At 54.7% G+C, this 27199-nt stretch overlaps 1 protein-coding gene across 4 annotated transcripts in view; it reads left to right on the forward strand.

The window, feature by feature from the left end:
• The window catches only part of OPCML (opioid binding protein/cell adhesion molecule like), a 1230378-nt gene that overhangs the window by 146151 nt on the left and 1057028 nt on the right, over window positions 1-27199 (forward strand). For 3 of the 4 annotated variants that reach the window (XM_082476230.1, XM_082476232.1, XM_082476231.1), the window contains exon 2: window positions 970-2111. In XM_082476230.1, coding sequence (XP_082332356.1) covers window positions 1487-2111 — 625 coding nt within the window. In that variant the 5' untranslated portion in view covers window positions 970-1486. Of the gene's footprint in view, window positions 1-969; window positions 2112-27199 lie in introns of those variants that run through there. The other variant, XM_082476233.1, reaches the window with a different exon arrangement.

Below are 27199 nucleotides of genomic sequence, written 5' to 3' on the forward strand. Positions count from 1 at the left end.
CCGAAGGGTTTTGGCCTGTTCAGTTTCCCCTCCCTGGGGCATCCGTCTCATTTCAATGGCCCACCTGATCCCGCAGCCACCTCAAGCTAGTTCTGTCCTGCAGATTTAGCCACCAGTGACAATTCTGATGAATAGGATTCTGGCTTTGTTCAAGAATTCACACGTGAATTTGCTTGTGAATGACATGTTTGCAACTACTGGCTCTGTAGAATCTGAATTTAATACTTAGTATGTACATGTCCTAGTATCTTTTATGTAGCGTCAAAAATATGTTAATTTTTCGACGGTCTCTGCAAATATATTGTATACCCTTTTCAGACAAGAGCAAAGTACGTTCTTTATATTCCCAGCCTTTAAAAAAGGACTTTAAGTACTTTGTAAGTGCCAGGTGATGATACTATCACCATAGTATAGAAAACCTTTCAGACTTGTTAATAAGGAGGGAAGTAATTGATTGTTTTACTTCTTTAAAAGGAAATGGTCTTAATTTTGTAGAAATGGAGGCACTCAGACCAAAAGAACTCACTGGCAATTGGTGGTAGGCATAGCTGCTTAATGGCAACTGTGGGGTTTTGTGTTTAGGACAGCTCTGGGTTTGACTGCTGACCCTCTTAGCTGTGTGGCCTTTAGCCAGTTGCTGAACCTCTCTGAACTTGAGTTTCAGGCTACTAAGATCCAGCAGTAGTGTTGCCACGCGGTGGGTCTATGATGAGGATGAGCTAAGATGGTAACTGTGAATGCGTGCCCACGCAGGCTCTTGGGAAAACATTGGCGATCGTGGTGAAGGGGAGGGAATACTGTCTCCCATAGGGTCGGTCACTCACCTGCCCCTGCGGTGAGCCGCGCACACACTGAGCTGGGGGGGAGTCCAAGCCACCGTGGGGTCTTGGGAGGACGCCCTGGGACAGAAATAGTTGCGCCCTGCGTGCCCAGCCCCTTCTATAATACACCCTGCTGTTCTTTTCACAGCTTCTCAACACTGAGCGGATCCATCAGAGGGGCACCTCCTCAGCAAGCAGAGGGCACAGCCCATGGGGGGCCAGGGGGCCTGGGGGTGGGTGCCGCAGGCCTTCCTGAGAGGAGGTGCGGAGCAGGAGGAAATCTGCCGCACGGCACACCCAGAATACCATCCGTGTGAGCTGCTCTTCCAGGGGAAGGGCCGACTGGGCTGTGAACAGGAGAAGCCAGGACGGAAGACAGAAAGCCACAGGTTCCTTCTGTGGCCTTGTCACCTTGGAGATGTCCCACGACTTCAGCTGGTTCCTGCCTCCTTGCCGTCTAGTCTGAACGCACCCCGCCTGTACCGCAGTCGCAGCGGCTGTTCCGGCGTCTAGGGCATCCAGTCTAGGGAGAGCTTGAGGATGCTCTAATTGCGGGGAACCCGGCCAATTCTCTTCGCATCCTTGTTGGAAAAAACCCTAACGCACCCATCTTCCTGCTGGGAAAACTGAATTGCTTCCGATTTAACCGTCCGAGTGACCTCCGCATGGGCCACGGCTCCTGCCCTCCCAGCCTGGAGACCGGGAGGAGGAAAGATGGTGAGGAATTGGCACAAGGTTTGGTCACACTGCCTTTCTTGTCGTGCCCTGAGCCCTGCTCTGTGAGGTCCCCACTGCCAGTCCCAGCCCCTCCCACTGCCCACGAAGGCGCTCCGGTGCCCACGGAAGGAAGCCCTGCGCGCTGGCATCTCCCCCAGAGAGCAGTGCACACGCGTGCTCCGGGCGAGGGCGAGCATGGGGCAGACCGCAGCTCCCCGGAGCCCAGCCTCCCAGCTGGAAAGTGCCCGCGTGTCGCTCAGGAGCGCGGAACCAATGCGAGCCTTGGAGGAGGTCTGCTCCGCGCCCCGCGCAGATCGGTGCTGATGGTGCTTGCCAGTTGTGTGTCTGCGCGAGAAAAAACCCGAGACGCTGCCTGCCTGCTCCCTCTCTCTCCTGCTCTCTCCCTCCCTTTGCAAACATTGGATTTAAACCTGCTCAGAATTCAGCACAGAGGAAGGCGGCAGCGGCAGCAGCGGCAGCCGGCCCAGCCGCGGGGACACCGCAGCCTCAAGATGCACCACCCCGCCTGCTGGATTGTCTTCTCCGTGACGACCGCCCTGCTCTTCATCCCAGGTACCCAGCAGGGGCTCTCGGCTCCCCCCGGGCGGTTCCGAGCAGAAGGGGAAGGGGAAGGGGAGCCCGGGGGGGAGAGGGAATAGTGTGAGCTGCGTGTGTGGGGAGAGGTGGGCTCGCCGTGCACACACCGCTTAGCTCGTCGCTCCTGCACGCACGGGTGCTTGCAGCTCGGGTTTGGGGTTCGCCCTCCTTCCAGGCAGTGGGTCTGGTGAGCTGGGTTCGAGATGTGCACCTGCTGTGAGGCACTGCAGTTGCTGTGCAAGGTGCTGGCTGGCTTTAACCAGTTGTGGTCCCAGGGGTAGGAGAAGAGGGGCTTAAACTCCCAGGGATAAATCCTTCTCGCCGCTTCTGTTGGGACCGGCAGGATAGAGGGGACATCCTGATTCCTCTCTGCGTCTGCTGGCATCTCTGTTTTTCTGTCTCTCCTCCTTTCTCTCTCTCCCTCTCCCCCTCCTCCCTCCTTCCCCCCCCCCCCCCACACCACCCTCTCTCCTCACTCTCTCTCCAGCCCCTTCCTCTCTCCTTCCTCTCTCCTTCCTCCTCCTTTGCTCCTGCATTTCTCACCTTAACACAGTCCTGCCACCTCTATCCTTTCTTTATCCTTCCACCAAATGGGCAGATTGTGCCTCTGAAATTCAGAATCCCGTTTCCCCCTCCTTCTCCCCGCATCTGAAACGTGAATGTCCCTGACAGAATTTGGAATGTTCGTATCGGGGGAAGGGTGAGAATCTGGGTTTACCTGGTCCTCCTCAGCACCTTCCCTACCTTACGGAGCCATTTAAACGTGGTCCCACCTATCAGAGCAGTTACTTGTTTGCAGTGACACAGGTAAGAGGCTGCAATCCTGCCAGAATAGGCTTAGTGGAAGTGTTGCAAAACCCAACACGTTGTAATAGATTCGATAATTGCATGCGTGTCGTTCGCAAGCAGACAGCTGAATGCCTGCAGGCATCCTTCAAACAATGCTGAAGGGACGGGTGATGCTTCCAAGGGTTTAGGCAGCATCCAGGGGTCTGTGGGGTTTCTACCCTAAACCTCAGCCCAGTGAGAATTTCCTTTTTTTTTTTCCCCCAAATTGAGACACATGCATTTGGTTAAACATGAGCTTAAACCTAAAATCCTGTGCATGTATACACAGACATAAATAATAAGATTCTTAAGCCTTACATATCCTGTATGGGTAAAACACACAATTTTACATTTTTATATTCAGAATTAATTGGTTTCTGTGTTTAAGAACATAAAGCCCTAAGTATTTCTAAGCTACCAAAGTGAAATCAGAAAAATGAAAAGTTTATTGGGAAGAAGGGAAAAGAGGATGGACTAAAAACAAACAAAAAAAAGGAGTAAATCCATCGTTTAACGTTTTGTAATGCTGTTTTACAATTGCACTTTTTCTAGCAGAGATGGGCGCTGCGTAACCGCGTTCCAGGCTGTCTGCTTTAGGCTGAGAAGTTAGAGCGGGTGGGGGAGTGCTGCTCTTCTTCTTCCAGACTCAAGGCTGGGAGGGGGTTTCAGCAGGACCAGCTCAGAGGGGAAGGCCTGCAGGGCACTCAGTACCGGCTCCAGCCTGGGAGAGGGAGCCAGGTGGGCGCTCTGGGTCTGAGTGAGGGTCCAGACTTTCCCATGGGTGTGAGCCCTGGCCTGGGTGACAGCTCTGGGCCCCCAGCCCCCGTCCTCCCGCTGAGCTGAAGCACAGCTGGCAGAACGGCAGCGCTCAACCCCTAGGGATGCTGGTGGTGGGTTTGGGCTCCTCTCGTGGAATCAGAACACTGCACTTCCAAAGGGGGGAGGGAGCGAGCCCCAGGAGCTGGAGCTGCATTGCGGTGCACCCTGAAGGGACCTGGAGCCGGGGATGCTTCCCTCTAGAGCTCCCAGGCTCCTCTCCCCTGGTGGGGGAGCCACCCGCACCAGAAGCGGGCCCTGCTCCAGGGCATGGCCTCCCCCAGCCCCCAGCCCCGTGGCCTCACCAGGATGAGCTCAGCAGAGGGGAAGGCATTTCTGCTGGAGGGCTGCTCTTTCCTGCTAACTGTGCTGGAAGCTGGCCCGAGCATCTCAGCCGGAGGAGGAAAGTTGGCTTTGGAGGTGCCCGGAGGAAAGGAAAGCATCACCTCGGGAGGGTCCCTGCGGGAAACGGGACCTGGCTGTGTCCTAAAGTTCTGACAAGCGAATGGCTTACTTGTGACTTCTTCCTCGCCTCTTTTACTTCCTTTATTATGTGTTTATAGACTTTTCCCCTTTGTTTCTAATGATGCTTTCCCTCCCATCAGGGTTAATACCAGCTCGTTAGCCATTTACTTTTCCTGCTTCTGAAGACAGAGGCTAATGCAGTAACGTAGCCTTGACCTGGTTGGGCCTCGATGCCATTTCACTCTGCAGCCTGTTTCTCAGTGAAACACATTTCCATCCCAGAATAATTTTAAGACTAACGTTGTTGTCGCCTGGTGCCTTCCAAGGGGAGACCGATGGCCATAAATTGCTTTTCTAGGCAGAATCTCTGGGACGGGAAAGACGGTAACAAGTGGAAACCATAATGAGCCCACACCCAAGATGGGGAGAGGTCTCTGTTGACAATTTAATTGTCACTCCAGGCTTGAGATGTTCCTGAGACCCTGAGCGCCGAGAGTAGGGGGGGGGGGCTTTTGTGGTCCCGGGCAGGTGGAGAGATGGGCCTGTGGGTCTGGGGGCTTTGTGAGGGAGGAGTGGGTTGGGAAGCAAGCCTGGGGAAGCAGGAGGTGAAGAGTGCTGGGGTTGCAGATTAAAATGCAGAACCCCTACCCCACCTCAGACGTGTGTTGCTAACAAACACCCCCGGTCCCTCTCAGCCCACTTCGTGTGTACTTGAGAACCTGTCCACGGCCTGCAGCATTTGAGTACAAACCCATCTGTGCCTGCCTTTTTCCCTCTAGCCTGAGACATGGCAGGGCAGCATGGAGGTGGGCACGGGGGCTGCTGTCTTTATGGCCAAGGCTCAGTTTCCAAAGCAGAGCGTAGAGTCACGCCAGCTGGGGGCCCAGCTCGCTGATGGGAGGATTGGGTCTCCGATCTGGAGGGCTTCTCTTCCCATGTTGGGTCATTACCTCCTGTTTGTCCCCTTCTCCTCAGGTTGGTTTGGTCGGCTCAGGGTGTTCTCTGGGCCTCAGTCTACCAATCTGTAGAATGGGTTCCAGCAGCATATGCTTCTTATCTCCACCTGCGTGGAGTAGCCAAAAGCATAGGTTAGATGATAACAAGGTGAATGTAAAAAACCCAACCTGGTCTCCTAGTCACAGGGCAGAAACAGGGGGGTGTCGCACGGGACGGGAGCGGGCATTCCTTCTGGTGGAGCAGGCTGAAGGCAAGGCTGACCATACCCACTTATCTGTGTCATTGTCACAGCGCTGGGAACTAACGGTCCAATCTCCCCCTTCATTTGTCCAACAAGACTTTATACAGGTTCTGATTGGACATAGTACAGTGAGTAAGTACTCTCCTGCCTCAAGAACAGAGGTCCATAAAACAGGGAATTATTCAGTGTGTTCCTGCCCTTGGACCCTGACGCCGTAGGCCCATGGACTTTGAGCTTCCTGGGCCTTGGTTTCTCTGCGTGGAAAACTAGGGCAGCAGACACACATGGCCCCTTTGGTCCCGATGTTGCTCTGCAGTATTTTCGGGTGCTCTGCACATGGGCTTGTGCATCAGCTTCGGACAGTCGGTGCTCCGGGGGCGCTGTCACCTGCGGCCTCTGGGCTGTGGCTGTCCTGTCCCAGGCTCACTGGATGGGGGCCCCTGGGCTGCTGCCTGGGCTGGGAGAGAGGAGACACGGACGGCCCAGGCTGGCTGTTCCTGTCGGTGATCTCAAGCATCAGCCCACAGATGGCCAGTGGCTGCCAAGCCCGGCTGTCTGCGCGGGTGGGTGTTCGCACCTCCAGATGCTGGGTGGCACCTTCCAGACACGGAGGCCGGGCGGGCGCTCGGAGGAGGGAGACAGGCTGGCATCACCTTGGGACGGCACCTCTCTCCTCTGCCAGTCCTCTGACCCCGCTAGAGGTGCCGAGCTCCGGGCCCTGCGACACCTGCCCCTTGAGCCGTTTCATGCTCTTGATGGAAAACTAAGACTTTGCTTCTCAACCCGGGAGGCCTTGGCTGCCTCAGCCTTTCCCTTAAGTGGGGAGGCACTAACACGGGGGGCAAGGATATAGTTCCATTTGCTAGATTTCTACACCACTCAAGTCTACACCCTGAGATGGAGGTGCTTGTAGGGCCCGGGGCGGGACTGAAGGTAATTCTGAGAATGGGCAGGGATAAACCCTGTAACCAGAGATGAACTTGAAGACAGATGTGCTTGCTCTTCCCTTCCTGTAGGTGTGAGAATACACACTCCCCACTCACTGTCCTCCTCTCGTGTCCACACACACACAGACAGACACACACGCACGCACGCACGCCTCCAGGTCAGAGCTTAGCTGCCCTCACAGTCACATCCACAGCCCCTTCAGGAAAGTAGCCTCTTCCTCTGGACTTGCGTCCCTGCCCTTGCAGAGCTCCCTGCTGTAGCCATAAGCCTGGGTGCTCTCCCCATGGGCGCCGTGGCAGCAGGCCTACATGCTGCCTGTACCGCACTCAGCCATGGCCGTGCGCGTGGAGCGCCGCCCCAGCGATGCAGGGACCCCGTGCACCCTCCTGCCACCTTTGGGCCCTGGAGCCTGGGCGAGGCCGGCCTTGCACTCCTTCCTCAGCACCTCTGTCTGTCTGCCCAGACCCCGTGGTGCTGAGAGGCTGGGGACTCCCCTGCAGTCACTAGACTAACTAAATTAAATGTTTGCCAAAGGCTTTGAGACACCCCAGGGCAATGCGCTGGGTAAGTGCAAGGCATTATCATTATGATGCAGGCACTTTCCTTTAATGAGCAGAGACGCTGTGCAGAGACACCCCCGAAAGGCCCAGATGGATCAATGCACTGGGACATGGGCCACTGATTGGAGTGGCTGCTCGCGTGTTCCCGGGAAATGGTAAGTGGCAGGCGGACGGCAGGCCGACACCCACCTCCGGAGAACCAGCATCTTCCACATCTCAAGGGACAGACTCTGAAACAGCCTGAGTGGTCATTCGTGAACATTTATTCATAGGGAATTTACAAACGCGGTTTCACCACTCGTGGGAGTTTGCTTAGTGATTATACCAAGCATAGTGACAGTATCGTGCTTTGTGGTCTACCTGGGAGATTTATCTTTGGTCTCACTTGCTTCTCAAAGAGATCACGAGATAGGCAGAGCTGAGCTTGTCTTTCCTTTGCTTAAAACCCTATGCAGACTTCTGGCTGCCTTTGGAATAGAGTCCAAAGCTCTCAGCCCGGTCCCTGGGCCACAGCCTGGCCCCTGCTCCGTATCGCTCGGGAATCAGTCCCTCAAACGCACCGTGCTCTCTCCTTCCTCACGCGCTTCCCCTGGGAGGTCACCTGCGCTCGGAGAACTCTGATCCTCCCTTCACGATGTTTCTGGATAAATACCCTTTCCATCCTTCAGGGCTCAACTTAAGTTTCTCTTTCCCAGGAGAGCATTCTCGATGCTCGTTTCCTTCATTACTGCCAAGTCCAGGATGCCAGGTTCCTCCTCCCTAACACTGTCGGCCCATATATTTTACAGTGATTCTTTGTGTTATGCCTCGCTTTCCTCCCTGGACTGCGGTCCCTCAAGGTAGGGAACGCATCCATTTTGTCCTCCCACATGACCTCGGTGCCCAGCACAGTGACGGACATAGAACACGTGCTCACAGAGCATTTGTGGAGTGAACGAGTGAGCGGATGAATGGATGGACACGTGCATGGGTGACCAGCCAAGCTCACCCGAGTACTAAGGGTCAGCTTCTCTGTTCTGTCATTCTGTTCCATCCGTTGAATCGTCAGGCATCTGGGCCCCTGGGCTGGCCTGCCCATCAGCTTCCCCATCTGCAGAGCGAGGACAGACAGGCTTTGCTAATGGGAGGCGGAAATGTATGAAGGATGCTGTGGATATTACTCATTCCAGTGTTCATGCCTGTCAATAAACACCAGCCCCGAGCTTGCAACCAAATATGCACGCGGCGGCTCAGAGCTGGAGATGGTGCTTTTGGATTTCAGGTCGCGTGTCGCCACAGACACGCCTGAGAGTGAGAGTCTCTCCGTAAACACAGACGTGGGCCCTGATGTGGGCCGTCGGCTGCATAAGAAACAAAATCACTCACAGGTTTAAGCAACTCCGGGTACTGATGAAGTGGCCGGTTATTAGAAATTTAGAGTCATGCCTGCCGTGCCAGCAAGTACACGCTATAGCAGTACGAGGAGGAATTGTGACCGCAAGAGGTAGGATGTTGGGTTAGGGACAGGAGGACACTGATAGCATAGGGTGAGTCATGCTGGAGCAAGTGACACTTAAACGGGTTCATGTTCATACGGACGAGGTCAGAAGGGCTCAGTAAATCCGAGGAAATGGAAACAGGGCTTCTCGTGTCTGTCACCGAGTCACTTCTTATAGCTGAGCCGATTTCAGACTTGCTCGTTCATGGCTGTGGGCTTCTGAACAGCAGGGGTCTGAGACGCCTTGCTCCTCTCTGATGATGATGCCACAAGTACCAGGCAGGTTCACTTGTCTGACATGTTGTTTATTGAGTGATTACTATGTGACAGGCACTGTTCTGGGCACTGGGAATGCAGTGCCTGAACAAAAGTCTTCCTGGTCCCTGCTTGCAGGAGGTTCATAGCCTCGGGAGTTCCCTGGCGGTCCAGTGGTTAAGACTTCACCTTCCAATGCAGGGGGTGCGGGTTTGATCCCTGGTCGGGGAGCTAGGATCCTGCATATCTCGTGGCCAAAAAAACCCAAAACATAAAACAGAAGCAATATTGTAACAAATTCAATAAAGACTTTTAAAAAATGGTCCACATCAAAAAAAAAAAAATCTTAAAAAAAATAAAGAGAATCATTCTAAAAAAAAAAAGAGGTTCACAGCCTCGCGGGAGAGACCGAGTGCTTCAAATATGTGTCCCTGTGGAGGGAAGTGAGAGCTGCTACAAATCTATGGGAGGAGAGGTCTGGGCTGCCCATAGGAAGGGCTTGACTTGCTGGGGAGGCAAGATCACTTGCCCGAGAAAGTGACCGTTGAGCTGAGATCTGAAGGATGAAGAGCGGAATTTATCCAAACCCCGGGAAGAGGCAGAGTGAAGAGGACATGCAGAGGCCCCGGAGCAGAAGGGACCAGGGGACGTCCTCCTGCTTGGCTGGAGCGTAGAGGAAAGGCGTGTGCTACACGATGAGGCCAGCGGCCCTGGACGCTCATGTTGGTCATTTTGGTCTTTATTCTAGAAGTGACGGAACCCCACTGATGCGATGCACCTAGTGGGGGTGAGGATCTCGCCTTACATAATTGAATCTTGTTCTTGTGCATTTTGAAGAGTGAATTAGAGGTGAGCAAGCTTGGAAGGGGTGAGGCCCCCAGAGTAGCTCAGGTGGGAAACTGCTGGTGGTGTTGGATTGGAGAGACACAGGTGATGTGGAGCCGCTGCAGGAAAGTCAGAGGTGCCCCAGATGTGTCTAAAGAATCCGAATCTAAAGGAAACCCACCGTGAGCACCAGCAGTGCCTTTGGGAGCACAGAGAAGAGGATCTGTCCTCCATGTCCTGCTTACACACGATCCGTTCAGCTCAGGTGTTGTGATTTTGCCCAGAACCAGAAATAAGTTGTTTTGGAAATTCCATCATTCCTTGAAGTCTCATAATCTCAGTCCCTTCACTGGTGTCCTCTCGGGGTCTAATGTAGGAGCTTAAAATGGCATCATTCATTTCCCAATCTGTCAAAGAGATTGCAGAGAGCTCTAGCTGTGTTATCTGCTGGATCTCGCCCAGGGTTATTTGCTCCTGAAAGAAACCAGGCATTTTAGAGAAGCTTTGATTGGACTCTAGATTGATTTAAGGGCACCAAGATGCAACGTTTTCACAAATATTATTGTGATGTCACAAGAGCATGCATGACCTCCCTGTAACCACCACCACCTGGGTGAGTCATATTAATTTATGTAGAAAAGCAGAGCCCTCAGGACTGAAAGGGATGCTGGAGATCATCTATCCCTTCCTTTCATTCTACAGATGAGAAGACTGAGGCATAGGGAGTCCGGCATCTTAGCTAATGTCACATAGTCAGCAGGGACCCGACCAACATGTCGACACGGAGCTTCAATAACCTGTGTTCATAGCCCAGCTGGTGTCATTTCAGCACACGGGGGGCCGAGCTGAGCTTCGCCTCCCTGTCGGATCCCCTGTTGGAAAATAGACTTGTCACCTCGGCTGCTCTATTTCCCCGAAGCTCTCTCGTCTTGGTGCAAAAGGAGCGTGTGGAACAGGGTGACTCCCCGGTACCCGGTACCCAAGGATTAAGGTGACAGGTCGGAAACGAGAGAGAAGCCTGTCTTCCTCAGAGGCGTCCTCGTACTTTGAGCTTTGTAAATGAACTGGGAGACTTCTAGAAATCAACTGATCCTTGATGTGCAGAAGGAGATGCTCAGGGTGGTACAATATCAAATTCCAGGCACGTGTCAGCCTGTCCTGATGGGTCCACACACTGCAAAAGGCACTTGCTTTTATCATCACCGGACCATCAAACCCAAGAGAAAATACACACCGAAAATACCATAAATGTTACATTAACAATTCACGGTGGAACGGTAACTGACGGTGTACACGGCACCTCCCCGTACATCGAGGCTGCTCCGTGTGACAGTGGGTGAACGCCCGTCCTCCCCCGTCCCGCTCCCTGCTCTGCCCTCACGGTGGACCATGCGGGCCTGGGCACGATCGAGAGATCAGCTCAGAAGAGCTGTGGACCGTGCAGAACAGGAAGCGGGGCTCAGATTCAGAGCAGACAGGAAGGCACTGGTAGCCGTGCTCGGGCCAGGCTCCTACGGGCATTTCCCTTCTAGGAAGACAGGCCTGAGGAAGCCTTTGCTTCTCTGAATGAGCCAACCTGCTTCTTCCAAAGAGCCCGGTGCCAAGGGAGCCCCAGCTCCTTGAAGGGAGAAGAATGCTGGAAGAGAGAGTGTGGAGATGGAAATAGCCCGTCAGCCTCCAAGGGAAGCTGGAGTTGCCTTGGGAGTCCCCTGGCTTCATCCCACGGAGACGACAGTGCCCAGTCTTGCTTGGCACCGGGGTGGATGCCTCTTTGGGTGAAGCCCAGATGGGAAGGGATGGGGAAAACCACTCTCACGATTCTGCATCTTTTCCTGACGGGCCCTCCCCTCCTTTTGTTTAGGGAGAGATTTTTGGTAGTAAAAGGGCCCTGCCTTACAACTGCCCCCAACAGTGTCCATGAAGATTGGACCACTTCTTTATTATGACCCGGACAACTGTTTTCTTTCTTCTTTCATTTATTTATTTTTACTGTTAGGTGTAAAATGAGGTACAAGGCTATATTGTACAACACGGGGAATAGAGCCAGTATTTTATAATAACTATAAATGGAGTATAACCTTTACAAATTGTGAATCAGTATATTGTACACCTGTAATTGTATAATAGTATACATCAACTATACTTAAATAAAATATTATTTATTTTTATGGTGGATGCTGAGCCCTTCTGCCATCCCCCGTGGGGGAGTGTGGAAGCGGGACCTGGCCTCTGGCTTTGCCTCTGCACTTGTGAACTGGCGGCCTTGGGCAAACGGTTGGACCTCTCCGAGATTCTTAATCCTCTCTACCAAATAGGAGGAAACAACTCGTTTACCTACTTCCTGGGGCGGCTGGGAATGTCGTAAGGGATGCAGGCAGGCGTGCGGGGCTCGGCGGCTCCAGGTGGCAGGTCTGGGTCTCAGCACGTCCCTTGGGTTGGCTTATGTCTGGGCCTTTCCCGCTTCTCCTCCTGTGTCAGCCTCCTCACTCCTGACGCTGTCCTGCTCTGGCTGTCACAGGCCGTGGCGCACACGCCGGAGTGCCCGTGACGGTGGTTCAGGAGGAGGAGGCCCATTTCCGGGCACTCCTGTGTTCACGTCCCTAGGCTTGGAGCCCTGTTTGCTTTGCTGCTTCTCCTTTTTCCGGGGAAAGTACTGGAAGTGGTTTGTGTTTCCCCAGCTGAGCTGCTCTGGCCCCGCCGGGTCTCTGCTTTTGGGCTGAGATGAGAGAAACCCAGATGGGACTGAGAAGAGCGAAGTCCGGGTGGAAAGTGCTCCGCAGCCCTGAGAGCCGGCGGCCCCATGCGCCCATCTGCCGAGCTCGCTGCCACCCTTGAAAGTAGACTTGCAGGGAGCGGTGCGGGGCTGAGAGGGACCTTAGTGGGCGGGGGCCTGCTTGCTCCCCTGACACGTGCTGCAGGGGACCGACCAGTTCCTCCCTCCGCGGGCTCAGCCGCGAGGCCCTAGTGACCCGAGTCCCTCCGTTCAGGCCCAGGGGACCACAGACCCTGCGCCTGTACCGGCCGAGTCCAGCGTGAGAGCCAGGGACGCAGTTGTGTGCTTGGCTGGTGAAAGGCGGTGAGGTCCAAGGTCACAGTCCTGTCTCGTGTCCTCCCTAACCCCACGTGCTCAGCTTCTCAGCCGCCTCAGAAAGACCCAGCCTGAGTGGAGATGCCGAGCGGGCCCAGGGATCCAAGAAGGGCCCCAGAGACCAAGCACACCGCCCACAGTGAGAGGTGAGAGTCTTGCTGTCCGTGTCACCGGCTGCCTTCTGAGTAGCTCAGCCTGCGGACCCCCCTGAAGGCCGGGTCCCCGCAGGGGAGTGGAGCCTGCTTGTACCTTCACCACGTCCTGAGTCTTCCTCTGGCCCGGGATCAGCTCTAGCTTGGAACTAGAACACTGGCTTTTCATCAGATTTTAGTTTCCAAAATCAGATTTTTTAAAAAATATTTATTTATTTATTTGGCTGCGCTGGGTCTTAGTTTCAGGATCTTCGTTGCAGCACGCGGGATCTTTTAGTTGCGGCATGTGGGATCTAGTTCCCTGACCAGGGATCGAACTCAGGCCCCCTGCATTGGGAGCATGGAACCTTAGCCCCTGGACCACCAGGGAAGTCCCAAAATCAGATTTTATGCTGCAGTTGAAGAGCGGAAGTGGTGGAAGAGCATTCAGAAGGATGGGAGGGGGGGGAATCACAGTACACTGTAGATTATTTTTCCCCCGTAAAAGCATCCTATATTCTCCATCCTTCTTTATTTTCAATTCTTCATGACAGTTTTTTTGTTCCGCTGCTTTGTGATGTGACATCTGGGAAGGCAGTGACTGGGGTAGGTTTTCAGTAAAGAGAAAGTCGCTCTGTTAGTTTGACTTGTCTTCTGTTAGGGTTCCTAGGTATCGGCTAAGGGCCTGGTTACCATCAGCAGATCTCTCTCTCTTGTGTTTGGACGTGACCTTGCCCCAGGAACTGGGTACATAAGAAATATCTTCATATTCTCTCGAGATTTCCGAAGGCCCCTCTTCTGTGTCGCGCTGAACGTGGTGGAGGATACGGGGTCAGCGTGAAGGCCGAGAGAGCAAAGGTTAGGGCTGGAGGGAAAGTCAGGGACAAAGCGGAGCTGGGGTTGGCTGGACGCCAAAGACAGGGAAGGGTGAAGGCCAAGCACCAGGCCACCGGGCGACGGGGGCGTAGGGAGGAGACTGGGCAGAGGATGGGCCGCCACCCAGCACGTGGGCAGGGGAGCCGGGGTCTCAGCCCCGGGGATGCCCCCTCCTCAGAGCAGAGCCCCTGCCCTGTGCTGAGGTGGTGTGCAGACGCTTTCTGTGCCTATCGCCCTCTGGGGCAGAATCCTCTGTGGGCAGAGCCCTGCCCAAGGCCCCAGAGGGCGAGCCAAGCAACCGAGAAACACCAGGGGCCCCAGGCGTGAGCACAGGGTATCCTGGTAGGTACAGCGTCTGCCTGTCCCTGCTCCTGCCCCACACCCAGAGCTCCTCCCCCTCCCCCTCCCCCTGGGGCACTTTAGCCCAGAGCCCCACAGGCTTGGTTGCAGTTGAGTGGGTGCAGTCTGTGCCCCACTCCCGGACGCCAGCTGTCTCTGATCAAGCAGAGTAGTTCCACTCTCACCTGTTTCATACCATCACTTTCTACTATTTAAAAAAATTAAGACCTACTCTATGACCAGTGGTCTCCAAACTTCTTTGTTTTAGAGGCTGTACACACAGTGTATTTTTTTAAGCAGGAATAATCTATGTTGCTACACATACGAGATGATCAAAAGGCTAAGATAAAAGTAAATAAATAAAAACAGGAATTCTAATATTCCTTCCCTTCATTCAGCGTAACACTCAAAGCATCCCTGGGGGCAAGCACCACTCAGGGACCAGGGCACCGGCTCAGGGGACTGGAGTCAAGACAGAAATGTCACATCATTGTTGGCAAAAGGCTTCTAATGGCGCTGCTCTGGCTGCTTCTCTCTGGGACTCAGCATGGGATGTGTCCTTGGCCACAAATCACTCTGGGTGCTGGTACAACACAGTTGCTATGGCAGACCCCATCTTGGAGCAGCTGTCATGTCCTTCAACAATTCTGTCTTTGTGGTAAAAATGAGTAACATGTCAGTGGATACAGACCAGTATTACAGATGTTCTCTTGTTTATCAAAAAAGACCATTGAAGGGAAGTAAATGCAAAACAGTCTTTGGGAGAGAAAAAGCTAAACAGGGGGACCTTCCGTTCCAACTGCACGTGGTTCCTCATCCGAGTTCTTGCCCTCTTCTCCCTCTGTCCCAGCTCTTCTCCACGGACCACCTGCTGCAGAGACATCCCCCTGGGGGAAAGTCCAGCCAAGGGAGGGTTGGAATTTTTCGCATAGGTATTAGGAGACCACAGTAAGGGAGATGCACAGAAAGGCGTAAAGTAGGAAACTTGGCGGCAGTGGATGCATTTTCCTGTGCGTTGTCCCAGCGTTGGTGGCAGCCCCCAGGATGGGGCTCTCGGGTCTTCAGCCCCTGCCTCTGCTCTCTGAAGCCCACAGCTGTGTTGGCTTTGCAGCCACGCTTCTCACGGCTGCTCTTGGCCAACGACCAAGCCAAGCAGAGGTGCTGGGTCATGGCCGTTCTTGGGAGACATGGCTTCCTTGATGGTCGACTTTGGCCTGAGGCTCCCCAGGGGCCTGGCCACACTCTCCTTAGGAGGACACTGCATCCCCACGTCCACTCAGCCTTCCTGCGGCCTCGCTTTCACACTCCCCGGGTCAGAGGGCCCGGGTCTCCAGCTCTGTCCCCATCTTCTCTCCCAGGTGTTCCCCTGGCCTATGTCTTGACACTTTGTCCTACCTGACGTCTGGTTCTGGGGGGATCCAGGCTGACATCGTGCTGGGCCGAGAGCAGGCCTGCAAGCCGAGGCTTTGCTCCCCATTCCAGCCCTTCCCAGTTCGATGTCGCACAACCCAACCCGCTCTGCAAAGCTGAGCCAGGACTCACGGGCAGGCCTGGGAGAGCTGCGCAATTGTCAGTTCCAGGAAGAACTTGCTTTTCTGGACTCTCCTAGCCCTGGCCCTTGGAAACCCTCCTCTGACCCTGAGTAAATGAGATGTTTTTATAACAAGTCCCCCAGATTCTCGCCTGGGTTTCTGGCTTCTCTGGACTGATGATAAAGGTGCTTCCTTTCTCCCTCGGCAGGACCTGAGTCCATTTGGAGACGCAGCACACACCTTGCGTTCTTTCCTGTCTTCCTGGTTTGTTATCTGGAGCACATTCACTGTGTCTCTCCTAAAGCGCGCTCTCCCCTCCAGTGATGCTTCCATTGTTAATTGTTATGGTCACACGTTAGCTTCTGGAACGTGATTTCCCTGATGCCCCTGTGGCACCGGCACTCTTGACACTTGGCAGGACACTTCCTGGTTGTGGGGTCTGCCCGCTGCATTGCAGGATGTTTAGCAGCAGCCCTGGCCTCTGTGCATCAGGTGCCAGCAGCACCTCTCCGGTTGCGAGAACCAAAATTGTCTCCAGGCATAGACTGATGTCCCGTGGGGCAGAAAACTGCTCCTGGTTGAGAATCGCTGTTCTGTGGTTGTAAATGGTCAGTACGGTATCCTAGCAACCCCCTAACTTATGTCAGTTGTCTTTCTCACAGCTAATGAAGGACAGCCATCTCTTTTTATCCCATAGGCCTGCACCTCTGATCGGTTCTGGTTTCAAGCCTGTGAGAAGCTTCTAGTTCTCAGTTTATTTGTCCCACTGAAAATCCGATTGATCCCAAGCCTGTAAATCAGGTCATCAACTTCCTCGTCTGGGCCGGGTGCTCTCTGACGAATGCTCTGTAGGAATGGCTAACAAGAGGAACACAGTTGATACGAATACCGCTAGGCATGATGGTGGGGCTGTTCTCTGGAAGGCTACATCTGGAATAAAACAGATGTGAAGAGTCTTAAGCCATAACTACATTATTAGTTTCGCTGGACTGACTCTCTCAATGAGCGTGCCATCTTTATTAGCCAAACTGTTGCAGCACCTTTTCTTTAGGGCAGACTTAGATTTTACTCTGTTAGCTTGCGGGTGGTCAGGAGTGTGCGTGACAGCCCAGATAAGATTCCTATATACAAACGCGTAAACCTAATCTAAAATGCAATATCTAAGATAGTGGGTGGTAAATAGTAGCGTAGACCTGCTCACGGTGATGGCAGTAGTTTTGAGATCAATTAAAAATAACTGAGCCAGTTTGAAATGAATTTCCTACAATCAAGAAGTGAGAATGGCGCTAAATATTAAAAAGGACTCTTGACTAAAGTGTTTGGGCTGCTTCTTGATGAAAAGGGGGCTCTTTGGCCAGACACTCAGAGTGTCCTGGGCCTACCCTCAGTCACTTGGTGACAGGGATCGCCAGGAGCTCCAGGTGCGGAGGGTGGGAGCAGACACAGGTGAGCTGGAACGGAGGAGGCGAAAACCACGCAGGAGTGTTGGAGGAATTCCTTCCTCTTCAGTCCCTTTGGAAGTGACCTGCAGGCCAAAGCACCAGGCCCGTGTTAGAGAGGTCAGTGTCTCAGGGCTCCAAACCTAAGGAGCAGTCAGATGCCTGCTTTGTAAATCACTGCGGCAGAAGGCAGACCAGGCTTTGTCCAGCCACCTGCCTGCACTGACTGCTTGTTTCCATGTGAGCCTCTTTGACATCCTGTAGACACCGACGGTACTGGAGCTCTAAGTCCTCATGGATGCCCAGGGATGTGGTCCGTTACCATGGTCCGGGATGCCTTTCTCACGGCCTTGACTGGTCCTGAGGCTCCTCTGCACCTCGCAGAAGTGTTCCCGGGCTCCTTGGCCATTGCAGAATCCTTTGTAGCCCTGGAGGGCCTTTGGTGTGTAAGGACTGACCCTTTGGGGTTCTGAATCGTATTTCTTTTCTATACTCAGCTGGTCTTCTGGCCTGATTTCTCTGCTGCTGGGTTGTTGACAACACTAATTTTAGAAGCTACACTGTTAATTTCTGCGATCTAGCTCACTGATTAGGATCTTTTCACGAACCCCATTATAAATGCCAAATTTGGTTTAGGTGAAAGCTGCTTCATGGTGAAACTCCACATCGGACGATTAATTCGACAAGGTCCCGCGGGCAGTGGGCGTCTGGCGAACACGCAGCCTCTACCGGGCGCTGGAGGCTCGGGGTACGGGGTCGCTCGGGAAGGGGCAGCCCGGAAAGCCCGCAGGCACGTCGCAGTGTGCTCTCCTGCGACCTTCTGCATAAACCGCCTCCCGGAAGCACATAGAGGGAAGAACACGCTCTCGAAGCTTCACCAGGGAGGTTCCCGGGCAGCGGGGGCGGGCGCTGGAGCCAAGTTTGTAAAGGGCTGGAAGGTCCCCTCGAGGAGAAGCCGGCCAAGACCTGCATGAGCCACGTGCAGGGTGCCCGGGGCTTGGCAGGAAGGTCAGAGGCTGGGGAGGCAGTGAGAGAGGTGGAGGGTGGCCTACGGGGTCCTCCAGTCTGCAGCACAGAGATGATGCCGGGCTCTGTAGCCCAACCGCCTCAGGCAGAGTAGATACAGGGGAAGGAGTAGGAGAGACGGCCAGAGAGGTGGGGTCCCCATTCAGTGAGCCTTGTCATCCTCTGTCAGGAGACTGGCTTTACTCTGATTTGGATATGGGGCTGTTTCAGAGATTTGAGCAGAGGAGTGCCACGACCTCACTGCTGAAGGTGGAAGCAGGGAGACTAGTAGGGGGCTACTGCCGTGGTCCAAGCAAAAGATGGCAGGGGGTGGACTAGGGTGACAGCAAAGGAGGTGATGGAAGTAGCTGACAGGCATCCAGTGAAGGCCGAGCTACTGGCCGATGGGATGTGAGAAGAGAACAGATTCACGGAGTCTTCCGGATTCTGTGACTGGAGCAACTGGAAGGGTGGAGTTGACGTCAACTGCAGGGGGACCTGTGGGTTTGGGGGAGAATCAGGAGTTTACTTTGGACACATTGAACTTGGTGCATCTACTGGGCACGTAGAGCAGGCAGTTGGATGTAAAGAATTGGGAGTGTGTGTGTGTGCTTGTGCATGTGTGTATGTTTGTGTATGTGCACGTGCGTGTGTGTGCATCCAGGCATCCTCGCCTGGATTTGCTGGCGCACAGGTAACATCTCCAGCCTCAGTGCTGACTGAGATTACAAGGGGAGGGAACACAGAAGGAAACGGGAAGGGGCCCAGACCCTGAGCTCCGGGAACTTGAGCTTTGAAAGATGTGGAGGAGATGATTACGTGGATGAGCATCTGTGGTAACACGTCGACAGGCTGCTAAAGGGCCGAGGCAGCAGCCAACAGGTGGGTGACCTGTAGTCCTGCTGGGCACGGAGCTCGTGGCCACATGTCACCCGTCACTGCAGGATTTGACTCAAGGACCACGGATGGTGTTATTATTAGGAAAGTGCAGGCCCTGTTCGTAATGTTTTCTTAAGTATTTAATGACAGGGAGAGAGGAGAAGCCGAAGGCTGGGGAGGCCACGTCTGTGCCCACAAATGGTCAGCGTCATAAGGGACCTTAAAGTCACTGGAGCCCAGTGGGGAGGCTCGTGTGGGTTCACGCAGCGTCGTGCGGGACGATCAGGTACAGAAACGAGGTCTGATTTGTCCCAGTTCGGGGTGCTTTCCACGCTCTTCCCTCTTGGTGAGAGTTTACTGCGGATCCTACCAGAGAAATAATCCTGTGAAGACCTGAAGGCCTTTCTGCTCATCCTGGAATGGCAGGACTTGGAAAGGGTCGTCCAGGTGTTGGTCCTAGGCTACTCAGACCTGCATCTCGCGGCTGTGCGCGACCTGCGCCGCGACCGGCCGGGAGTGTCCGACGGCCGCACAGAGGCCCGTCTGCATTTCTAGAGGCGCAGAGCTACAGGCAGACCTTCAGCAGAATAACTGCTCCCTGTGGCCTCAGCGCTGCTCCTGACGTCAGAGGTTTGGCTCCTGTGTCTGATTTAAGGGGGAAGTGTGGGCGTGAGATGGGTCCCAGCCGCCTTCAAGAGGAGGAGCCCAAGAGGCGGTGGTGTCTCACACAGAAAAGGCGATCAGTAGCTACTTCTGGAATAAATATCCAGTGGGTGACTCCGTCAAGTGGAAACATCCCCTGCAAGCAGGGCAGCTGGAGACGAGGGAGACCCTGAGCTGCTAAGTACCCACACACCCTCGGGCACCGTCTTAACCTCTCTGGGACCTGGATTGGAGCCGCTGGTGTAGATCAGTGGGAGAAGGCTAACTGAGCAGTCAGACAAAGCATTAGAGGACTTCAAGGCAGCCTCAGGGTAAACGCTGAGCGGCGTGGCCACCCTGCTGCAGAGAGGGGCCACGGGGGAGTCAGGAGAGGGTCTCGGGAAGCACAGCCCCTTCTGTCTGTCCCGTCCTCCTGACGGGGGTTGCTGATGCCAGGCACGAGGGGCGCCCAGGCAGCCTCCGCCCCGTGTTGGTGGCCCTGGGCTCTTTCCCGGCTGTCGGGTGTGCGCCCATTGGCATCTGGCTGCTGACACAGGCAGATGAGATCTGGGGTGCGGAGCCCGCCTGGGGGAGGTGAACTTGACAGAGCTCTCCGTCACCTCCCTTTCTCCCCCTCCTCTGTGTGACCAGGGGCTGGGGCCGGTTCCTCGCTGGGCCAGAGAGCGCGGCACTTAGAGCAGCCCCTGACCCCCGGCTGATGGCTGTAGGTTGAACTTGCAGGTGGAGTGGGTCAGGGTCAGGGCTGTGGACCTGCAGTCCCGCTCCCAGACGTGGAGCCCTTTCTAAGCCGGCCTCACCCCCTCCGCGTGGGAAACTGGGGGCAGAAATCACCCTGGATCACTATGCTGAGTGGACCAAAGGCTCAGGGAAAGAAGGTACCAGTGTTTAACGGCTCTTGTGGTCTTTGCTACTCGCAGTGTGCTTCCTGGGCTAGCAGCGTGGAAATGAAGACTCTCGGCGCCCCCAGGTCTAGCCCACTGTTCTGATCTCAGCCCAGAAACAGTTTCTTCCAAGCAGCCTTTTTTGGCAACTTCACCCAATAAGCATCTCTCTCCCTGTGAACTTCCAGAGGGATGGTTCTCAACCTTGTTGGCACATTGAGACCACTGGGGAGTGGGGAGCGCAAAACACCCAGACGCGCACCTGGGTCCTACTCCCTGAGATTCTGATGGAATTGGTCAGGGTACAACGTCAGAATTTTAAAAAATCTCCTCTGGTGATCTTCATATTGTCCCCGGCTCATTTGGGATTTTCATGATTTACCCTCAGGACGATCACTTCAAAAAATGTCTTTACCTTGTGCCTCTAATTAGAGACGGAACCACTTGGGCACAGGAAATCTCCTCCCGCTCCCCGAGTGAGCACACGTGGTGTCGGAAGGGATGGTGGGAGTCAGGACCCCTGAGCGCTGGTCTTTCATGGCCGTGTCTGGCTGCGTGACCTTGGGTGGGTCACTGGACTTTTCTCAGCCTCAGATTTCTTCTGTACAAAAGGAGGTTGCACTGAAGCATCCCTTAAGGTGCCTGCCAGCTCTGATGTTTTGCAATTCTAACGAGCACTCAGAAAACGGGATTGATTGCAGCCAGCCCACGGCCTTGAAGCCTGGTGTTGGACGCATTTTAGCGTGTTTCTGTCATCCTCCGGCGTCACGGGAGTAAGATGCTTGTGTTCCTCACCTCTGAAGGTGTGTCTTCTCAGCTGGACGTTAGGCCTCTCGTGAGGTCATTCTCACCAAGCCTCCTTCTAGTGCACAGTCCTGCTCGGTCCGAATTGCAGCAGGGAAACCATCAGGCCCTCGGAACGGCTGGCTTGGCCCTAGAAAAAGGTCTTCTCTGTCCTGATTCCCACCCTATGGAGCAACGGGGAAAGTGGGCACACTTTTTAAATCAACACTCACTGGTTAGAAAAGGGATGTGGGAGAAAGATCAGAGTGCAGGAACTAAAAAGAAGACATAAATCAGAGAAGTCAGATGCCTGCTGGGTTTGGAAGGAAGAGAGTGGGCGAGCACGCACGCTGGGGACTGCAGACTCAAGTGGAGAACGTGACAACCCCAAGGACGGCGGCCTCCCCAGCCCTGCACAGAGGCCGCAGTGGAGACACGCACAGAATAGGGCCTCCGGCCGTCCCAGCATGGGACACTCACACACGCTGATTGACCAGCAGCTCTCCTGCTTGGGGTTCCAGGGTAAAGCTTTTCTGCTGCCGTCCTTCAGGCAACGCCCTTAGTTGTCTCTCGCAGCGATGCTGTCTCTGACTTGACCAGGGACGGCTCGCCCCACCTCCTGGCATCTTCTGTCTCCCCAGGAGTTCACCTGGAACAAACCAAACCAAACCCACCCACGCATCTCCTGAGGGATCACGATGACAGAGCAGGTGCAGGAGCTCGCAGCTTGGGGTCTGCGGGCTCCTGCAGCGAAGCCCCCTGAGGCCCTTGCTCATCACCGCTGAGCAGCTGGGGGCTCTTCTTAGGGGTCAAGCTATTAGCAGGCCTTTGGGAATTAACCCTCTCACAGCTCTCCTGGGATTCTCTGTTCTGCTCCCTAAGACTTAGGCAAAGTAGTTCAAGAATTTGGACTGAACCGAGAGTTTAGACGTGTGGCTTTTAGTCTCTTTGCTCTAGACTGTGGGAAATTGGACAAGACATTTTCTGTGCTGGGGCCTCAGTTTTTTTCAGAGATGAGGAAGGAACTATCATACCTGCCTTAGTCACAACACAGGACTTTTGTGTGGTCCAGGGTGCTGTTGGTAGAGAGAATTTAGAAAACAGGAAGGACTATCATGCTAGCAGAGGGTACTGTTACTCTATCATGGTGCTTCCAGTTGGGTTGGTTCATACTTGTTAGAGGCTTACTGTGTTTGGTGAAAACAACAGCCCTTGATCTCAAAGGGGAGAAATTGGTGCCAACTTCCGATCAGTAGGAAGTGGTCCCCCAGCCGGTTTGGGCTCAGCAGGGAAGAGGCCAGGACTGGTTATGGATGTGTGTGTGGAGAAGGAGGCCGAGGCAGGAACTCAGCCACTCAGTCATGGCTCCTGCAGGGAGGGGCTTCGTGGGGCTCTCATGGGTCGGGTGGGCAGGCACGGCCGTAGTCGGAATTAATGTCCTTCCTCGAAGGAGCCGAGGGAAGGATTTGTTCTCTTCCTTTTGGGGGCACGGCTCACACCATTGCTTGTTCTGGTCACAGTGTCCATAGACTAGGCATTAAGGGCAAATGTCCAGTGGTGGGAATGAGAACGGCAGGAGGTGGATATCATGTGCTTGGAGCCAGATTTCTGGGGTCAAGTCTGAGGGGCCAAAGGAAGTGGGTGTAGGTGAAAGAGACAGGAAAGAGGGAGGGGTCAAAGGGCAGCAGAGAGTAAAGGGTCTGGGAGGCAGGGAAGGTGAGCCCCACAGATGGTAGGAGGTCAGGGAAAGGGCTGAGCTGACATCAGACAGAGTCGCAGTCAGAACCCGTCTCGGTACCCCACACGGGGCCTCCTGGTGTAACCGAGCAGGACCGTATGGGGCCTTCCCGGGACAGGCCCTCGCCTGTATCCTCCGCTGGGCTCCTCTCTGAAGTAGCCAGATCGTAGTATCCGACGCACACTTCCTGAGCTGCTTTACAGATGCTAAAACCACCACCAAATGGAAGGTGTTAAGTACCTGATGACCGTGAGCACACAGTCCCCGGGCCTCCTGGAGCCTCAGGATTGATCATGTTAGCCCTGTGACCTCACCATCAACCAACCAGAGAACTGTGCACGAGCTGCTCGCAGGCCCTGCGACCCACCCCCCTCACCTGGCCTCTAAAAATGCTTTCCTGAAACCCATCGGGGAGCTGGGGTCTTTGGAGCACTAGCTGCTCTGGGCCTTGCTTGGTCCTTCAGTGAATGCTACAGTTTCCTTCACCACGACTCCGTGCCGGTAGATTGGCTTTACTGCACTCGGGCGAGTGGACCCAAGTTTGGTTCTCTGCCTGTGGCCACCCTTCTTCAGAAAAGCCGGGGCTGCCCTGTGAGACACCCCCGTCCCTGGTCAGGTCAGTTATCTCTCTGCCCAACGGGGCTACCTGCCCCCTCCTCTCAGGGGACCGTCTTCCAGACAGTCTCCAACTCAAAAGACCATTTCTTTATTCCTTTTACTTAGACGTGAAGCTCTTCACAGACATGTGTGAAAGGTGAGGTCACTTTCTTATCTTCCCAGAGAAGGAATTCGGGGGTCAGTGAGGCCACGCACCCTTTCTAAGGCCCCTCGACACAGGCGGTGGCCGAGCGCAGCAGCTTTGGCGCCCAAGCAGTGCCGTCCCGCCGCCCGCTGCCTGCCCACCACGCCAGCTCCATCCATCTCTCCTGCCTCCTCTGGGGCGTCTCAACCTTTCTTAGTCTGTCTCATGTAAGGTCCCTGTTGGCCATTTTCGCTTCTGTATTTTAATGGTTTGGACTAATTTCCACTTTATTTTTGTATTTATTTTAACACAATCACTTATAATGAGGCTAATGACATTTTGTCTCCATGGTGGTGCATTTTAATTTGGTCTCGGAAATGTCAAAGCGATCAGGCAATTTGGTATCTCGGAAACACAAAACGTGGCGGTGACAATAGGCCCTTCCATCATTGCATCTCCTTGTTATCTGCAAGCTCCCGAGGCTGCCCTGTCCCACTGGGCCGCGTCGCAGCACTGCCGTGGACGGGGACAGCGGTAAGACATCGCCAAGACAAAAGGCGAGGCTCCCGCAGACAGGCCCTTTCCAGAAAGCACAGTGAACACAATTAGTCAGATCTCAGCACTCAGCAAAATTTGCCACTTGGGAAGTGAGTGTTATTTTCCCGGTGGCATTTCTGTGCCAACCCTTGTCCTTCCCTCCCATCCCGCAGATCTCCTCTGAGCTGCCTGCAGTCACCTTTCTCTGCGCTTTCCCATTCTTTCTTTAAGACAGCGCCGGCTGTTTCTGGTGAAGTAAATATTCTAGGCTTTACCCCCCCGAGGTTTCTACCTCATATTCTTCTTCCTCTTTTCACAACCTTTTAAAAATGTAAGAAACATTCTTAGCTTGCAACGCATATGGATGGTCAGGCAATCTTGAATTGGAGGGTGTTGAGGGAAGCGTTTAGGGGTATTTGGCTGGCGAGTTGAGTCCCATTGCTTTCAGCGAGGAGGTCATTGGAGGCTCTGTCCCGTGTAACAGGGCCCCGAGTGGCCAGCTGGGCTGAGGTTGGGGTGGGTGGACTCTGATGGCTGAGTGTCGGCAAGCGCCTGCAGAGGTTGCTGACTGTGGCTTTGTTTTGACTGTGCGATCCCGGCTTGGCGGGTGTCCGTCGGGAGGCCTGCCTTGTCCCAAGTTTGTCTGAACTTGGAGCTCTCGCCCTAGAGCTGCCCAGCCTGCGCTTGCATCCTTGCCACCCCGCTCTCCTCTAGCCAGCCTCCTCTGCACCCTGCTCTGCCCTTGGCGGGAAGGAGACGTTGTTTCTGCAGACGGGCCGGTGCCGCTGTCTTGGCTGAGAGCACCAAGGCTTGCTCCGTGGACGCTGATCTTTGAGACGGAAGCAGAACGGTGCAGGGGAGAGTCTGTGGTGAAACCTTCAGGGCAGGGCGGGGCGGGGCGGGCCGGGGCGGGGCAGGGCAACTCCGGCCTAATGCAGACCCAGCCTGTGTCCTAGGAGGCGGCCCTCGCTGGCTTCTATTTGGAAGCCACTTTGTCAAACTCTTTGCCAGCTTTCCCACGCAGCAAAGATACTTTATCTCTATAAAGCAGCACTAAGTGGACAGTATAATATATTTCACTTTTAATAAGGTGTTGCCAGTTGCACAGACTCTGTAGAGCAATTAGTGTCAGAAGCGCTAAGCAATGGCGAGAACCGCATTCGTGTTTACAGACGGGAAGGATTTACAGCTGCGTTTGGAGGAGCGAAGGGCGGGGGAGGAGAAGCTGACCAGCTGAGGTTAGTTAAATCCACTGCCCGCCCCGCCCTGTGTATCTGAAACTCCCTGAAGGCAGGCGTTGATGGTGCTGCGAGGTTCCTTCCTGGGGCCGGGAGGCCGCGCTGGTCCTCACAGGCTCCTGGCCAGGTAAAGAACACGGGTTTAGGGCTCACACAGATCTGACTTTCAAAGTCACCTCTGCCACGTGAAGTTGACTCCTAGGCAAACGTATTTCTATGAAGCTCATTTTCTATGTCTTTAGAAATGAGATGAGGAAATTATGGAGTTTAGAACATGGAGCCTCTTTGCAGTTCCGCCTTCAGACCAGCTGCTTCCTTTTACTCTCTGTCATTCCTGCCCCATCCTTGCTGCTAAGGATGGGGGCATTTTCAGAAATCATGTCTAGGCTAGATTATTCAGCTTGGCCCAGTTTGCTCAGAACTGTCCTGCTTTCAGAACTGGGAGCCCTGCACCCTGGGCACTGTCCGTCCCAGGCACCCCAGGATGGCCAGTCACCCTAAGTCTAGTCAAGAAGTATCTCTCCTCTCACAGGGGATGGGCCCAGGTGTCGCTACAGCCTTTGAATCAGGAATCCTGGCCGTGTGTTTCACTGGACACAAAACACAGGCGCAAACGCCCCTGAAGGAGAATGGCTGAGGGAAGCCTGTCTTGCAGCGAAGTGCCGGAGGATCTGGACAGAAAGTCAGAGGCTCTGGCTAAAGGTTCTTAGATTAATTTCTTCCCTGAAGATGATGCCACAATTGCTCCTTGGGAGGGAGAGGACGCGTCTGTGGTTTTTTTCCTGTGCTTCTGGGTGTTGAGGGTGTGTCCGTGGACTCATACACACCTGTGGATCCACTTCCCTGAATCGTGCACGAGACCCTCAGCCCAGCCCACGCAGGGCGGGCGGTGGGTGGAGGCGAAGACCCTGGCCCAGCGAGGAAGGGCCTCGGCTTCTCGGAGGTCCTGGTGCCCGGCCGAGGAGTTCGAGTGACCCTGGGCCTCGTTCTCAGGCTCCGACCCGTCTCAGTGTGGACCTGGCAGGAGTTCTGAGGCTCTGTTCCCGCTCCCGGTGAAGTAAGCACCCCCTTCAGTCCCTGGGGAGGGGGTGGGTGTGTAGCGGAGAGTAACTCTCTCCCTGTCGTCCCTGGTCTTGGGGGGTGGATGGGGGAAAGGTAGTCTCCTTGGATTACTGTTCCAAGCTCATCCCATGGGAATGTCGTCTTTCCTTGAATAACAAGACAGGCTTTATGGAGGGCAGAACACCTTATTTAAAACATTAGTTCAAGTATTTGCTGGATACCTACTCCATTCACGTTTTATAGGGGGCAGGATGCTGATATAAAAAGGTCATGGAACCAATTAATTTCGACCACAGAAGCACAGCCCAGCCCGAGACTTAATTTTGATCGGCGTTACTAGGACCCGCCGTGTGTTTGGACACCCCAGGCCGAGTGGCACAGGGTGGGGGGCTCCTCGGAAACCTGTGGGAGGGCGAAGGCCCCCCCAGGTGTGCACGGTTGCCATCATCACGGGCTGCCCGTGGGAGCCAGGCGGGACGTCTGGGCTCTGCCTCTGCCCTTGGGCCCGCTCCCCCACTGAGGGCGAGGGTCTCCCCGCAGGGTGTACGGCCCGTCGGGGGCACTGGGGCTCGGGGCCCTCTGTCCAGGGCGGCGTCCAGTGGGGTCGGGCTGGCGCTCGCGCAGGCCCACGAGGACCACCCCAGCTCCAGGTGCCCCCGCCCACGCGCTTCCCTGGCCTGTTTCGGTCCCGGGGGCCCCTCTGGGTGGTCCCTGTCTGCAGCCTCCTCGTTGCGTGCCTGTTGCCTCCGCTCCCCCCAC

The sequence above is a fragment of the Balaenoptera physalus genome (genome assembly GCF_965194825.1).
Source record: "Balaenoptera physalus genome assembly, chromosome: 10".
In the NCBI taxonomy this organism is placed as follows: Eukaryota; Metazoa; Chordata; class Mammalia; order Artiodactyla; family Balaenopteridae; genus Balaenoptera; species Balaenoptera physalus.